General features: G+C 45.0%; 1 protein-coding gene across 1 annotated transcript; it reads left to right on the plus strand.

The window, feature by feature from the left end:
• Window positions 1–476: 476 nt before the first annotated feature.
• On the plus strand, window positions 477–11,733 carry SYT6 (synaptotagmin VI; the record flags this gene model as incomplete). Its single annotated transcript, XM_010289832.1, has 6 exons — window positions 477–513; window positions 2,064–2,400; window positions 4,326–4,884; window positions 9,072–9,192; window positions 10,747–10,918; window positions 11,583–11,733. Coding segments are annotated over exons 2-6 (1,173 nt in total), but the record flags the coding sequence as incomplete, so codon positions are not given.
• Between the last annotated feature and the right edge of the window lie 2,764 nt (window positions 11,734–14,497).

Consider the following 14,497-nt stretch of genomic DNA (forward strand, 5'->3'; position numbering starts at 1 on the left):
GGGAGATGATTGTTTTAAATAAAGTTTTTGAGTGAGTCTAGCATTTCTTAGAGCTCATGGAGGTGAGAAGGTGTTTGCCTTAAGTACATTTAGACATGATCTAAAGAGGTGCTGTCAGCTCAGACGGACAAAACTCAAATACTCATATCTGCAGCCGTGAACGTCAGTCTTAACCAGCTCGGGTCTCAGGTAGTGAATTAAGTATCTGCTGTCTGTTTCATGCGGCAACGCAAAACATTTACAGTCCAAGCATACACATAAATAGAGGTGAGTAAGAGGAAATGGTTATTCTGTATAAACTTTTGGAGTGTTTAATTTTTTTTGGCGTGTCTTTCTGTCTTGACTTGCACTTAGGTAATTTAAAGAGTATGGCTTTACTGGTCACTACAAATAACACCGCAGGCAATTAAGGAGTTGTCCGTGAACTCATAGCAATCTGCCACTGAATCATCCATAGTCCTGACACTGCAGACTTAAGTCCAGAGCAAAACTTTTCTTCATCTTCAGGGACGGGTATTCTTTGTGATTCTGAACTCTTGGAATTTTGGTCCGGGTGGGAATTAATACATTATATGAAGTGAACTGAAAATAGCTGATGTTTTCTCTTTTTGAAGTGTTGTGAATCATTTCACAGCCTAGATCGCATCTACATCTACATTTGTATCTATGTCTGTATCTATATCTTCCTTTTTTCCTGATTCTTCAGACATAAGTATGGAAGCTCTTTCCTCTCCAGAAAAAGATTGAAATGATGAAATACATAGCGTATGAGGTAAAAGCGACTCAGAGAGTCAGAGAACATACACAGCTTCTGCATTATTCAGAATAAGGAATAATGTGTAGTACTTTCTGTATAGCCTCCTTCTATGTTTAGTTTCACTGCATGAGCAGCTTGTGATTTTTTTTTTTTTTTTTTGTACTGATATTTACTTTTTATTCCCTCTGGGCACATCTGGACAAGATGTGAGCGTTGATAGTACAACAAGAATCTGCTTCCAGGATCATGATAGATGATAGATTTTTTTAATGTGGTGTCTGAACATCTGTGGTATGAGGCAAAAAGGCAGTTTCTGCCGGCACAGCACTGGAGCTTGTTTCTATCATGCAGTTCTGCAATTCTGCTCAATTTCAGACTCAGCAGTTTGCCAATGCCACAAAACAAACCAAGGATGATATTTGTCGTGATTGAACCCCAGAAAGCAACTAAGCATCATGCAGCCGCTTGCTCACTCCTCCCCGCCCCCCACCCCCGCCTGGGATGGGGAGGAGAATCAAAAAAAAAAAGGTAAAACACATAGGTTGAGATAAAGACAGTTGAATAGGACAGCAAGGGAAGAGAAAATGCTACTACTAATAATAATATTGGTAAAAGAATATACAAACCAAGTGAGGCACAATACAATTGCCCACCACCTGCTGACCGATGCCCAGCTGGTTCCCAAGCCGTGGTCACCACCTCTCCGCCAACTCCCCCAAGTTTATATACCGAGCATGACGTTATATGGTATGGAATATCCCTTTGGCCAGCCCGGGTCAGCTGTCCTGGCTGACCACGTCCCAGCTTCCCATGCACCCCCTCACTGGCAGAGCATGAGCGGCTGAAAAGTCCTTGACTTAGTATAAGCCCTACTTAGCAACAACTAAAACATCAGTGTGTTACCAACGTTATTCTCATACTAAATCCAGAACACAGCACTATACCAGCTACTAGGAAGAAAATTAACTCTATCCTAGCCGAAACCAGGACAGTATCTTATAGCCAGTCTAAGCATCACAATATAAAACTTCATAGCTCCGGCCATCTGGAGACACCCATTTCTCCCCAGACGTGTCTGGGGCAGGAAGCGGTCCTTAATCTGTCAGGGGATGCTCACTCGGGTTTGACTCTTGGTTGCAGAACCTGCTATGAGCTCTCCGTTAGTCGTGATATAAGTCAGCTTGGACCATTTCTGCCCTTTACTTACTGCGTTCTCACCATCTTTCTTTTCTTCTCTTTTCTTTTTTTTTTCTCCTTTCCTCTTCCTCCCCTCTCCCTGTTGGTGTTGCCTTCTCTCCCACTCTAGAGCTCTCCGTCAGCCTCCTTGCAGTGATAGTTGTTGTGTGCGGACTGGCCCTGGTGGCAGTTTTTCTGTTTCTCTTTTGGAAGCTGTGCTGGGTTCCCTGGAGAAACAAGGCCATTTCTTCTAACCTGGCCGTCTTGCAGAGCGAGGCAGGCTGCAATAAGGAGAACATGGCAGACAAGCTCAAGGACATGGGTGCCATAAGTTTCCTGGAGGCAGCAGTGAAGATCAGCCACACATCTCCAGACATCCCCGCAGAAGTCCAGATGTCCATGAAAGACCACATCATGCGGCGCACACGGATCCAGAGGCAAACAACGGAGCCTGCATCTTCCACCAGGTGAGTGGGACGCGGTGCTCTGCAGGGATGCTGCGCCTTGGGGCAGCTGACAGGATGGGAGAAGCGTTTAATGGAGCCTGAGGTTCAGATACCTTCAGGGAGGCTAAAGAAAGCACTCCCCACTACGTGCTGGATTGCTTTCCAAAGATTCATAGAATCATAGAATCTTTGGCTTGAAAGGGACCTTTTAAGGTCATCTAGCCCAGGCCCCCAAGATTGTTCATTAACCAATTAATGTGTTAAGACTGGCTTAGCGTAGGCCCTTTTTAAAAAATCAAGCATTCAAGCCCTGTTACTGTGTCTTGACCTCATTGTGTCAAGTCATCAGTATGCTTCGACCACTTTAATTTTGTTCCAGCATGAGAGGCAGGCTGAAGTATCGGTGATGGTATGCTGTCAGACAGAATTAGCCCTTTTTGCTTTCTCTTTTTGTTGTGGCTCCTAGCAGAAACAATTAGATAAGCAGAATTGACATATCACTCTGCTCAAGCTCAGAACTAACTGCACTCAGTGCTTGTGTGCAGTGCGTATCTCTGTCTCAGCCAGGGCAGAGATGGCAACATCACACTCAGTAAATCGGGATAAGGCTGTATGAACCTGGGGACACCGTCTCGGCAAGAATACTGAGAAATACGGTACCTCTTCCTTGACACAGAAGGCTGTGAAACTGGGACAGGAAAGGGTGATTGCAGGGTCCTGGCCGTGCCCCAGCACTTCTGCTTGCTTTGTTGGCCGTGCCCACGATGTGTGCGAGAGTGCAACTGTGAAACCAGACATTGCTCAGAAAATTGGCTGCAGTATTGCAGAATTAATAAGGCACCGATCACAGCCTTCTGTATGAAAAAGCTAGAGTTAAAATCAACATGGTGCCACCTGCAATTGTGCCACATACTCTTTTATTTAACTGCACTGCTTTTTGGACAGTTGATTGCCTCTCTGTCATGCACACGCTCATTCTGCTTTTATTGCACCTTTCCAATGGAGGAGAAAGTAAAAGCTCAGCCTGTCTGAATTAGGATAAACAAAGTGGGACTCGGTTGTACCTTCCTCAAGCAAAAGAGCCCAGCATGAATCACAGGCAGGCAGCCAGACCCAGGGACACTGGGGAACAACCTCAGCAGTTTGGGTTCTCTGGCTTACAGCCCAGCCTAGCCCAGGCCAAAATGACTTTGAGGAACCTGCTGAGATGTGAGGTCTCCGAGCACCACATATCACCAAAAGCTAATGCTCTGGCTGTGCAAGTTCTTAGTATGGTTAAATAAATCCATAAACTACTCTTGTAAACACCAGGTAATCTAAAATAATGCCATGAGTCCACAGAAAGCTTTTATGCTTTGCTTAGGTTCTCTTGTGCTGAAGGGGAGCTCAAGGCAAGAGACAGCTTCCAGATGAGGCTGTGCATTCCTCCCTGTAAAGAATTATCTGTTGGTTTCTGATGAGGGTCTGTTGGAGAAGTTTGGAAGCAACACTACCCAGAATAAAACCTAATATTCTGAGCTGGCCGTGGTTCTCTCACTTTAAAAGGTTTTTTTTGCCTGAGGGAAACTTAGTGCCAGTATCTTGGAAGTGAAAGGACTGAGGGTGGGAAAGAGTCTTGCACTGGGTTACCTATGGCTTGGTTAAGGAGTTGTTGGATCTCATATATTTAGCTGTGGGCTGTTACTTGTGTAAAAGGTGAAGAAAATGCGGCTTGCTGCAAATACTCTGAAAGTTAGGAAATCTGCTGGATCGGTTCCTTTGGCCATCGGAGGTGTTCCCTTCAGTGTTCATTTCCATAATGTATGTGGTTTCTGTACTGAGGTCAGGAGCACCTATTGCACTCGTCCTCGGGCTCTCCCTGCTTTCCTAGCATTAGTAGTCCAGGCAAGAAAAAGGAGAGCTATGTCCTTGGAAAACCATACAGCTGTCATGTCTTCCTCTTGCAGGCACATCTCCTTCAAAAGGCACCTTCCTCGGCAAATGCATGTATCCAGCATGGACTACGGCATGGACCCACCAGCTGTGGCTGAGCAGCCGACCAGCATCGGTCGCATTAAGCCTGAACTCTATAAGCAAAAATCTGTCGACTCTGAGGACCCCAAAAAAGAGGCAGCAAAAACCTGTGGGAAAATTAACTTCACTCTCAAGTACGACTATGAGAATGAGATGCTGACTGTCCGAATTCTCAGGGCTTTTGACTTGCCGGCCAAAGACTTCTGCGGCAGCTCAGATCCCTATGTGAAGATCTACCTCCTGCCCGACAGAAAGCGCAAGTTCCAGACACGAGTCCACAGGAAGACTCTGAATCCCACCTTTGATGAGTCCTTCCACTTCCCTGTGCCCCATGACGAGCTGGTGAGCAGGAAGCTCCACCTGAGCGTCTTTGACTTTGACAGGTTCTCCAGACACGACATGATAGGAGAAGTTATCTTGGAGAACCTGTTTGAGGCCTCAGACCTTTCCCGGGAGACTTCCATCTGGAAAGACATTCAGTACGCAACGACGGTGAGTATCTGCTTTGGAGGGTTGTCCTTGCCCAGGGAACGTTTGCAGCGTGGTACTGTGGCATGGTGTGTGGCACCTGTGTGTGCAGAGCCATATCTGTTATGATTAATGGATGGTGATGAAAGGAGAAACGCTGGCAAAGAGGCATCAGGCACATCCATGCGCTTGGCAAAGGGTTGCTAGGAGAGGAGCAAGGTGCATCACACGTGTGGATGCCTCTTGGAGGCATCTACCCGTTTGCATCTGCTCTGCCTCTGAAGACTCAGGTGGCAGTCAGCTCTGCCAGGCTGGCTGTGATTGAATCATGGGGTGAAGTCACTTGTGTGGTGGCAAGGATTTTCCCTTTCCTTGCTGTCTGATCAGCATACAAAGAGTGTGGTAAGCCTGAAGAGTTTGGAGGGAAAAGACCTGTGGGCAGGAAGAAGGAAACTGGGAAGGACTAACACTTGGTCTCATGAGAGCAGAAGAGGAAAACCACATAGAACATGTAGCTGCAGGAAAAGGTTATGCAGTTTTTAGCCTGTGTATGTTCTGTGTTTTGCTGGGATGGTTCTGCAAGAAATAGTGGCTGTTTTCCTAGCTGACTAAGTAAACTAATTTAATGTGAAAAAAACCGCACAAAAACAGGTGGAGAGACACCAACAGAAGTGCTATTGAGGGAGAAGCCTCCAAAGAAGATGTGAGAGGAGCAGAGCCCTCTGGGGGCACATCATGCCCAAGACACATTGTGTATCAGCCTTGCAGAGCTTCCACAGAAACGTTGAGTGCCGCATTTGGCTCCATTCCCTCATTCTCTCTGTGCCATTCTTTGGGAATGGGCCAATATTGGTACATCTCAGCAGTTGTAACACACCCAAGGACATTTCTGTTTAATCAAAAATGAGAAGGGTAAATACAGTTTTCATAATACCCAAAGAAAGCCCTGGGTGACAATACATTAGATCAATCCTGTGGGTAAGACAATAGGAACACACTTAAGCAATTACATAAACTATTCAAATATCTAGCACTCAACTATCTAATTAATGATTGTACAGCTTGTGAATCAGTGAAACATTTTTGGTTTCAAGTCTGCAAAGGTTGTTGATTCAGAGCTTCCATTATTTCCTAAGAGGTATAGATATGAACTTTGGAAATGTCCCAATGTCTGTAACCTGCAAGAAAATAATGCACCCACAGGACATGTTTTACTCTCCTGTATTTATGGTTGCAAAGAAAAATCCATTGACCTAATACAATGAAGTCAAAAAACAATTTATGTTAGTTTTATACCCTGAACAGGTCCTCTCAGTGCAAGGAGAGGAATAGAAGATGAGATGATGCCCACAGGGTGCTCTCACAATCTCATACAGGTCTGCTCTCTTCTGACATCTGTGTCCAAGGCTTCCTGTTCTTGTCCCTCCCAAACCAACAGAGACGAAAGAATGTGTGGAAGATTAGACCTAGCCCAGTGTGTTGCCTGAATGCCAATTGCTGTTGTGCTGTGCAGCAGATACAGCATCCAGTGCAGCTGGCACACAGTGAGATTCAGGTGCTCATTTCTTTGCGAAGAGAACAATAATTTCTAATCATAATTTCAGAATTTTTATTTTAAATTCTTTTCTATTGTCATTAAAGTCTATAGCTAAGACTGGTAGGTGCAGTGTCTGACTGGAGCTGGAGACACTTAAGCGAAAGGGTACAATCCCAGTCCTCAAGCCTAGTTCTGATGCAGTGTCAGTGTTTGCAGCAGGTTCCAGGCGCTCCGTGCAAAGTGCCTCCTCAGCACAGAGTTATTTAGTCAGGCACCTGTTGTGTAAAGCAATTAGCCTTAAAAGAGGAAGAATACCTCTAAAGGTAACGAGAAATGCTATGTTTTAAAAAGTAAATTGTAATTTTGAGCACATGATTTCTGAGTGGTCATTTTAAGACACTGTAAATGAATGAGGCTTCGTAAAACTCTGAGCTTCCTGTCCTCCGAAAATCGGCTGCGTTGGAGTCGGGCAGAAAGAAATGCAGCTCAGCACAGCTCTCAGGGTGCAGGTGACACCAGAGGTAAAACTGCCGAACGTTTCGGGGCACTCGGTGGTGGTGGTGTTCATTGTGGTTCTACCTCCAAGACAGCAGCCTGACTCGGGCACCCGTTATGTTCAAGGTGCCGTAGCTGAAATTCAGTCAAGAGTTAGAAGCTGCAGGGACTCTAAAAGCTTTTTTGTGTGTGATGAAAATTATTCTAGTACTTTAATAAGGTACCTTTAGTAATATTTTGTAAGGCAAGAAATTTAGCTCCCAGTCGACACATCAGGAGGTACTAAAGGTAGAAGGATAATAACTCAATAAATGTTTTCACCTATTTCATTACTGGTCACTGACAATGAGGCTGTGCCTCGAGATCATCTGGTAGCATGGCAAAGCAAGCTGTTCAGGATGCCATTAAGGCGAGCAAGAGATCAGAGAGGGAACTCTGAGTGGGTGAGAATATTAAACTCTTATTTACCAGCAAATAGCACCTTCTGAAACAACGTTTATTTAGATACTTGCAAGTCTAGTCATATATTGCTCTGTCCATGAGACATTTGGCTGTCACTGTTTCTTTTGTACGCTCTGTGCTTAAGATTTTCAATTTATTTGCTAGTCAAGTGAAGTCTTGTCAAGAATCAAGACATTTACATAATGTTCATTAGTATTCGGCACGTCTAAGTGGAATAAGTATCTAATCTTTGCCTTACCAGAGAATGAGAAGGAAATAATTTGGCAAAAATCTCATCCATCAGCAAGATCTATTCTCCTAACACTTAGCAAAGCTTTAAGTGCTTAATGCATTTGCTTGTCTTAGTTGCATCACTCTACTACTAACAGCTACAATTTCTTTTCAGCAGATCATTATATCACATTGAAATGATGTGACTGTGTGATGAACACTCTGTTTCCAAAAATAAAAGGGTTGTTTGATCTACAGATGTGGGATCTGTATGTACAAAATAAGATTTTTTTTTTTTTTAAATCCATCTTTGGAAGGTATTTGGAAATATTTCTGCTGACTTCAGATGGTAATGCTTTCTAGTTTAAATAATACTTTTGGTTTGCTTAATTTTTGTCCTGAATTGCCATGAGCAAGGCAATGGTGGAATTGAGCTTGTAGGAAGTGTACAAGAAGTGTACGGCTGCGTGTACAAGAGGTGCTAAGGCCTATGTGTAAAAGTAGCTTTATGGGGCACTTAAAGAGTAAATTGTATTTGCCTCTACGTAATCCAGAAACTACCAAATGTTTCTGAGTGCCATCTGCTGGTTAATTCACTATTTATACACGTACCTCATACGGTGTGTGTTGGATTTTTGAAGGCATCTCAAACAGGTTAGTGGTCCAAATGATGGTAAGTATGTCGCAGCCTAAAAGCTCAGTTGGTACTAAATGGAGCCCTTCGTGGTTCTCTTCTGTGTTAAAGCTATGAGCCCCTGGTCTGTAACTACCTAGTAATTCAAGCGCAACTTCAGAGCAAATCACCGTGTTCCTCGGAGCCATCTGCATTCTCTGCCGAAATGCTAGGCACCGATGACGTCTGTAAACCTCCGTTACAGAACCATGGCAGTGCGTGTTGTAGAAAGTCACTTATTGCATTTGTTGCAGTGCACAACCAGAGGATTATGGCACCGCTGCATGTTAAGGTCTCACCTCTCTGTGATCTCACTCTGTGTTTGGCATTTCTCCGTTTGAGGCGGCAGATGTTAATGTCGCATACTTGGCACTAGAAGATATATACCATACATTCAAGCACAACTTGATACTAATAAAATTTCCTTAATGGCCTTCATTTGGTGTTAGACATCACTTCACTTCTGCGTAAGCAGTGGAGCAGGAAACAAGGAGTGCATTAGGTCTAACATTGCAATAGGAAGCACATACTGAGGCCGTGGCAGATTATCCTTAACTATGATTTGAAGCTGTAGCATTTGGACACACTTTTTTTTCCTGTTCCCTATATTAATTTTTAGCCAAATAATGTTGGGATACACTGGAGAATAAATTCTGCAGCAGCACCGTATAGTAAAGTGTCATTCACATTCACCTGGAAATGACAGGATAGAGAAAAGCCTGTTTCAGTGTGGGTGCTGCACGAATCCTGCACGAAGCATTGTGGTGGAGGGTGGAGGCAACCGAGCTGGTTCTTGCATGTTTGCAATATAATGTGTTCTCTGTTTCCTTAAAGGAAAGCGTGGACCTGGGAGAGATCATGTTTTCCCTTTGTTATTTGCCAACTGCAGGTCGCCTCACCTTAACAGTCATTAAATGCAGGAATCTCAAAGCTATGGATATCACTGGTTACTCAGGTAGGTGCTCAGTGTCCGAGGAGGACCCCACTGCATCCACACTTCTTCCTCCTCCTTTAGGGCAGCCTCAGTGGATAGTGGGCATATGTCTCTTGGTGCCAAGGCTGTGTTGTCACTGACACACCTGACAAAGCTTTGTCCATGTTTTAAGTACGCACAAAATTTTAGAAGTAGAATTATCTTTTAAACACATTCCCAAGGGCGTGAATCCAGGCAGGGTGGTTATATACCTAAATATACCCTTCAAGGAGACTGCCAGTGGTTTCCCATCCCCACGGGAGGGTTTGCAGAGTCAAAGCTCTGATGCATCTCTTGGGTTGGACGCTTCAGGTCTGTTACAGGTACTGACCCCAGCAGTTTTATGTGAGTAGGGAGTTCTCCATCAGATAACCCCCTACAGCCAGAATCAGTGATTTCACCCAAGATTAGGAAAGGAGCATGGGCCACCTGGGTAAATCCCTGGTGAGTGTGCATCTCTCTGTACAATGGCCAGTACTCAAACATTAGGATCAAAGTCACCTGAAGACAGTATGCATTCACAGTTCCAAAGAGTTGGCTTGCAAATTCAGCATGCATGTATTCTGGATTTCAACGTAACAAGCAGTTTCTTTGCCAGAGCTCAACATCATAGTATTTGAATTTCATTGGTGACTTGTATAAAAGGCAGTAACAATACAGTAAATGGCTTTTTCAGAAAACATTTCTGGAGCTTGATGCCATATGAAATGTCTGAGAACCGAGACTTCAGATGAAGCCAACTCAGCCTGCCTGTAGTAACACATTGCACATTTACTGTTACTTGAAAATGCATTGAAATCACCTGAGCAGCCATTACAGCAAACAGAAGCTGTTTGTAACTTGAGGGCATTCTGCCATGATCAGCCATGGAAAGCATGTGAAGCAGCGCTGCCCTAATACCTTTTCTTTCTGCTGCTCTCTGACATTGGGAAAATGAGTTTTAAAGTTCCCCTACTCACTGTAACTCTGCTACACAATGTTAGCAATTGGACAGTTTTGGAAGCAGTGCAGGAAAGGATCCCTGTAAAATAACCCCCTGTGCCTGTTTGGATTGTCAAAATGCTGCATTACATTTTGCTCTCTTAGGCAAATTTTGAAAAAGTTACGGTTTGCTTCAGAGAAACCACTGTGTTTGTTGTCTGTGGCCATGCAGTTAACGCAAGCTAGAATGCCCAAGTGCCCGGTGCCCGTTGCCATCTTCTGATGAATATGGCCTCTTGGTTGAGATGGGGCCTTCTTACACTTGCAAACCCTTATCACAGAAAAACTGATGGAAACGGCTGAGTTTTTTTTCCAAAAGAAGGCTGCAGTACTGGTTCTCCAGTGCCTGAACCTCATGTCAGCACTCACACTAGTACAAGAAATGGTGAGTTCGGTGGGTAATCAGACATCTCTTTTCCTAAAAGTACATTCAAGGAGTGCCTTTGGCTCGTGATAATTTGCAGTCCACCCTTTGATAATGCTGTTTCTATATTGTGCTGGTAAGAAAATAAATCTCCATAAACAGAAGGCCTTTTCCTATCTCTTCTTCTCCAGATCCATACGTCAAAGTGTCTTTGCTCTGTGATGGGCGAAGACTGAAGAAGAAGAAAACCACCATAAAGAAAAACACGCTTAATCCCACTTACAATGAAGCAATAATCTTTGACATTCCCCCAGAGAACATGGATCAAGTCAGTCTGCTTATCTCCGTCATGGATTACGATCGGTAGGTGGGAGGCTCTGGAAAGCTGAAGGGGAAAACATCCTGTTTGGTGCAGATTTTCCTGCTCCGTAGCCATTTTCCTTAGTGTCGTGGCCTTGATTGCACAGCTCTGTCGTGTCAATCTGTCTCTAGTGATTTATTGTTAAAGTGTCATTGTTATTTATGGTTATGGAAAATGACCTGCTAGAATAGTAAGTATGGTAAATCTGGTCCTTTGTTTTATGGCATTTTCTTGAGTGAGTACTGTGTTCCCTACGCTCTTTGCTTGTCCTGCAAATCATCATCCCGATCTAGAATAGCGAATGGTCTCACTCTGAGCAGCGATTGGTGTACGAATTATCCATCACTGAACTTGTACTTATTCTTGCTGTACACCACTACATCACCCATCCTTCCAGATTCTGTATCTGGACTGATCTACAGTTCAAATAATTTTGAAGTTGTTGTTATAATTACTCCCGGCACCGGCAGTGGCTCACCGTGCCGGGGGTGCGTGTGCTGACAGTAGCAGACGAGCTCTGACTGCTGTCATGCAGACAGGACAGCCCACGTTCACTAGTACTGTGCCTCATGGCACTCCGATAACATGGGGTCAGAAGTCTGCGTTAGACAGTGTACGTGCAGTCTGCATGAGAGATAATTGCGTTGCTTTCCTATTGTTCTTCAGAGTGGGTCACAACGAGATTATTGGTGTTTGCCGTGTGGGGGTCAGTGCTGAAGGACTGGGCAGAGACCACTGGAATGAGATGCTGGCATATCCACGCAAGCCCATCGCTCACTGGCATCCATTAGTGGAGGTAAAGAAGTCTTTCAAAGAGGTGTGTGGAGTTATTATTTCCTTCTAATGCATGTGCTGTATATGAGTGAGCTGGTTCAAGGCTTTCGGAGAGCTTCTACTCTCACTTGGGAATTTTGGACAAGAGCTGAAGGAATGTTCTCACCAGAAATGAACTCTAGAAAACAAGCATGTTTGTATTGTCTCAAAATAGCTCCTTGAGCTTGCAAGCAAGAATGAAAGGGACTGTATTTGCAGATGTGACTGTTACCGTATTTTTTTTTCTTTTTGTTTTTTAAATTAGAGATTGAGAGCAGTAAGGAAAGAGAATGCTGTTCTGATTGCAGAACAAATTGTCCAGGGATATTGCCTTGTTTCAAGTTTCAAATTTTTCATCCTAAAAGTTTTTTCTGTTGACTCATCTCCAAGCCTTTGAGGAAGAATAAATAGAACAAATGTAATTGCTCTAAGCTTCTCCAGAGAAAGAGATTCACTTGATGTAGCCCCAGATGATAAAATAGGGCTGAAATGCCTGGGTACCATTTTGACCATTTTCTTCCTCCTTGCACTCCATTTTCTCACACTCCTATAGAGCTCTTTGGGTTTTGCCTGATTTAAGTCATAAATTCTGGAGGAGAGAGATGTGGAAAAAGGCACACATAGAATCATAGAATCTTTGCGTTGGAAGGGACAGCTTAAGATCATCTAGTCCCACCCTCTGCCATGAGCAGGGAGACCTTCAACCGGATCATGTTGCTTAGAGCCCCGTCCAACCTGACCTGAGATGTTTCCAGGGATGGGGCATCTCCCACCTCTCGGGGCAACCTGGGCCAGGGTTTCACCGCCCTCGTGAAAAATTTCTTCCTTCTATCTAGTTGAAATCTGCCCTCTTTTAGTTTAAAACCATTACCCCTTGTCCTGTCGCTACAGGCGCTGCTGAAAGCCCCGTCCCCACTTTTCTCCTCAGCCCTGGCAGCTGCAGGAAGGTCTCCCTGGAGCTTCTCTGCTCCAGGCTGAGCCCCCCCAGCTTTCCCAGCCTGTCCTCCCAGCAGAGCTGTTCCAGCCCTCGGAGCATTGCTGGGGCCTCCTCTGGCCCCACTCCAGCAGGTCCGTGTCTCTCCTGTGCCGAGGGCTCCAGAGCTGGACGCAGCCCTGCAGGGGGGTCTCCCCAGAGCGGGGCAGAGGGACTGAATCCCCTCCCTTGACCTGCTTCAGGTATGAAAAGAAAGCCAGCATTTGTGGCCAGTGATAGTATAATAAAGGTCATAAAACCTCCCACTGTATCTGGGTCTAAGAGGCATTTTCCCTCAAAGCCACAGACTAAGGACCTTATTTTCCCTTTGAAGTTCAGGTTCCGAGCTCTGCTGGAAGGCAGATACTAGGCTTGGTGATCCTCCACAGTAATCTGAATTAGTATGCATCAGATCCTATGTTTATTTGACTAACAAGGGTGCAGTTTGTGCTCAGTGCTCTACATCCCATATTCAGCAGGCTGGTTTCTGCAGTCCAGAAGTGCCCGTCCCAGAGGCAGGTCTGCTTCATCTGCGCGTGTCTGTCTTTCTCCAGGCATCTGCAGGCAGCAGCTGTGTGAGGTGAGGCTGGCCGGCCACCTGAGCAGAGCTCCGCGGCAGTTTTCATTACTGCCGCGTCCCTCAGCCGGCATTTCTCTATCGCGGATGAAACGTGGCTGCAGAGCCCTGCCCAGAGCCAGGGTTTATCAGAGGAATAGTCTCGCTTCCGAGACCCGGGTCAAGTTACACTCACTGGGAAAACCCGGCAATTAGTATTCTCGTTTAAGACACGGTGGAGATACATATATCAGATAATGGAAATCTGAAATGGCACACTCACTTGGATTAGGTGTTTTGTGAGCTCATGTGGCACCGCTGTAAACTGGGAGTAGCCACCCAGGGTCAGCTGGGTGCAGAACTGGTGTAAATCAAACCAGAATTAGACCGACGTGCAATTTGTGCATAGAGGGGATGTTGCCTTTGGGTGGTGAGCAGCAGCAGGCTTTCGTTAGACTTTCCATGCTAGAACACCGGCATCGTACACATGAGCCATAGCTGTTTGGGCAGGCAACATACATCACCTCACACTGCCACGGAGAGCTGGGGATCTGCGGCTGCTGACTTTCAGCATAAATGCTCGGCGATCTGTCGTTTGATCAGCTGGGTCGATGTCTGTATCATCCGTAGCGCCTCACAGCATGATACCAGCTGCTATGTCTGACCCAGGGGCAGGAGTTCCTTCTCCAGTTTGTAATTTATATGACTTTAAAATACGAGTTTTCAGATGCAGGTGGGAGTTTGAAAGAAAGACTGCTGTGAAGTTTTTGATAATCAATAGGAAAAAAACCACGACATAATTATTGTGACAAAACTCAGAGAAACACAGGCAGGCAATGTATGATGACTCACCTTCTAAAATATACTTTGAAAACCACTGCCAAGCCCCCAAGACTTTGCAAAAAAACCCCTGAATGAATCATTTCACCCCCCCGCCCAGTGCACGGGTCAGGAGCTCTGCTTAAAAGAAAAGGAAAAAAGCCTCTGATCATCTGTTCTGGTATTTCTGCCACAAGCTGGTGCACAGAGCCTGCAAGCAGCAAATGGTCCCTGTATTTATTTGCCCTTTGAAGATTTAGCACTGCTGTTTGCAAATCCCTAGTGCAGCTTCAAAAAAACCAAACAGAAAAAGGCACAGCTCCTGGACAGAAATGAATGGGAAATGGCATTTCTTGGTTACAACTAATAGCATCATCTTTTCCATATGTGTTTGTGCGTCTCTTAAAAGCGATCTGGGCT

This window comes from Phaethon lepturus, unplaced genomic scaffold (assembly GCF_000687285.1).
Source record: "Phaethon lepturus isolate BGI_N335 unplaced genomic scaffold, ASM68728v1 scaffold13330, whole genome shotgun sequence".
Lineage (NCBI taxonomy): Eukaryota > Metazoa > Chordata > Aves > Phaethontiformes > Phaethontidae > Phaethon > Phaethon lepturus.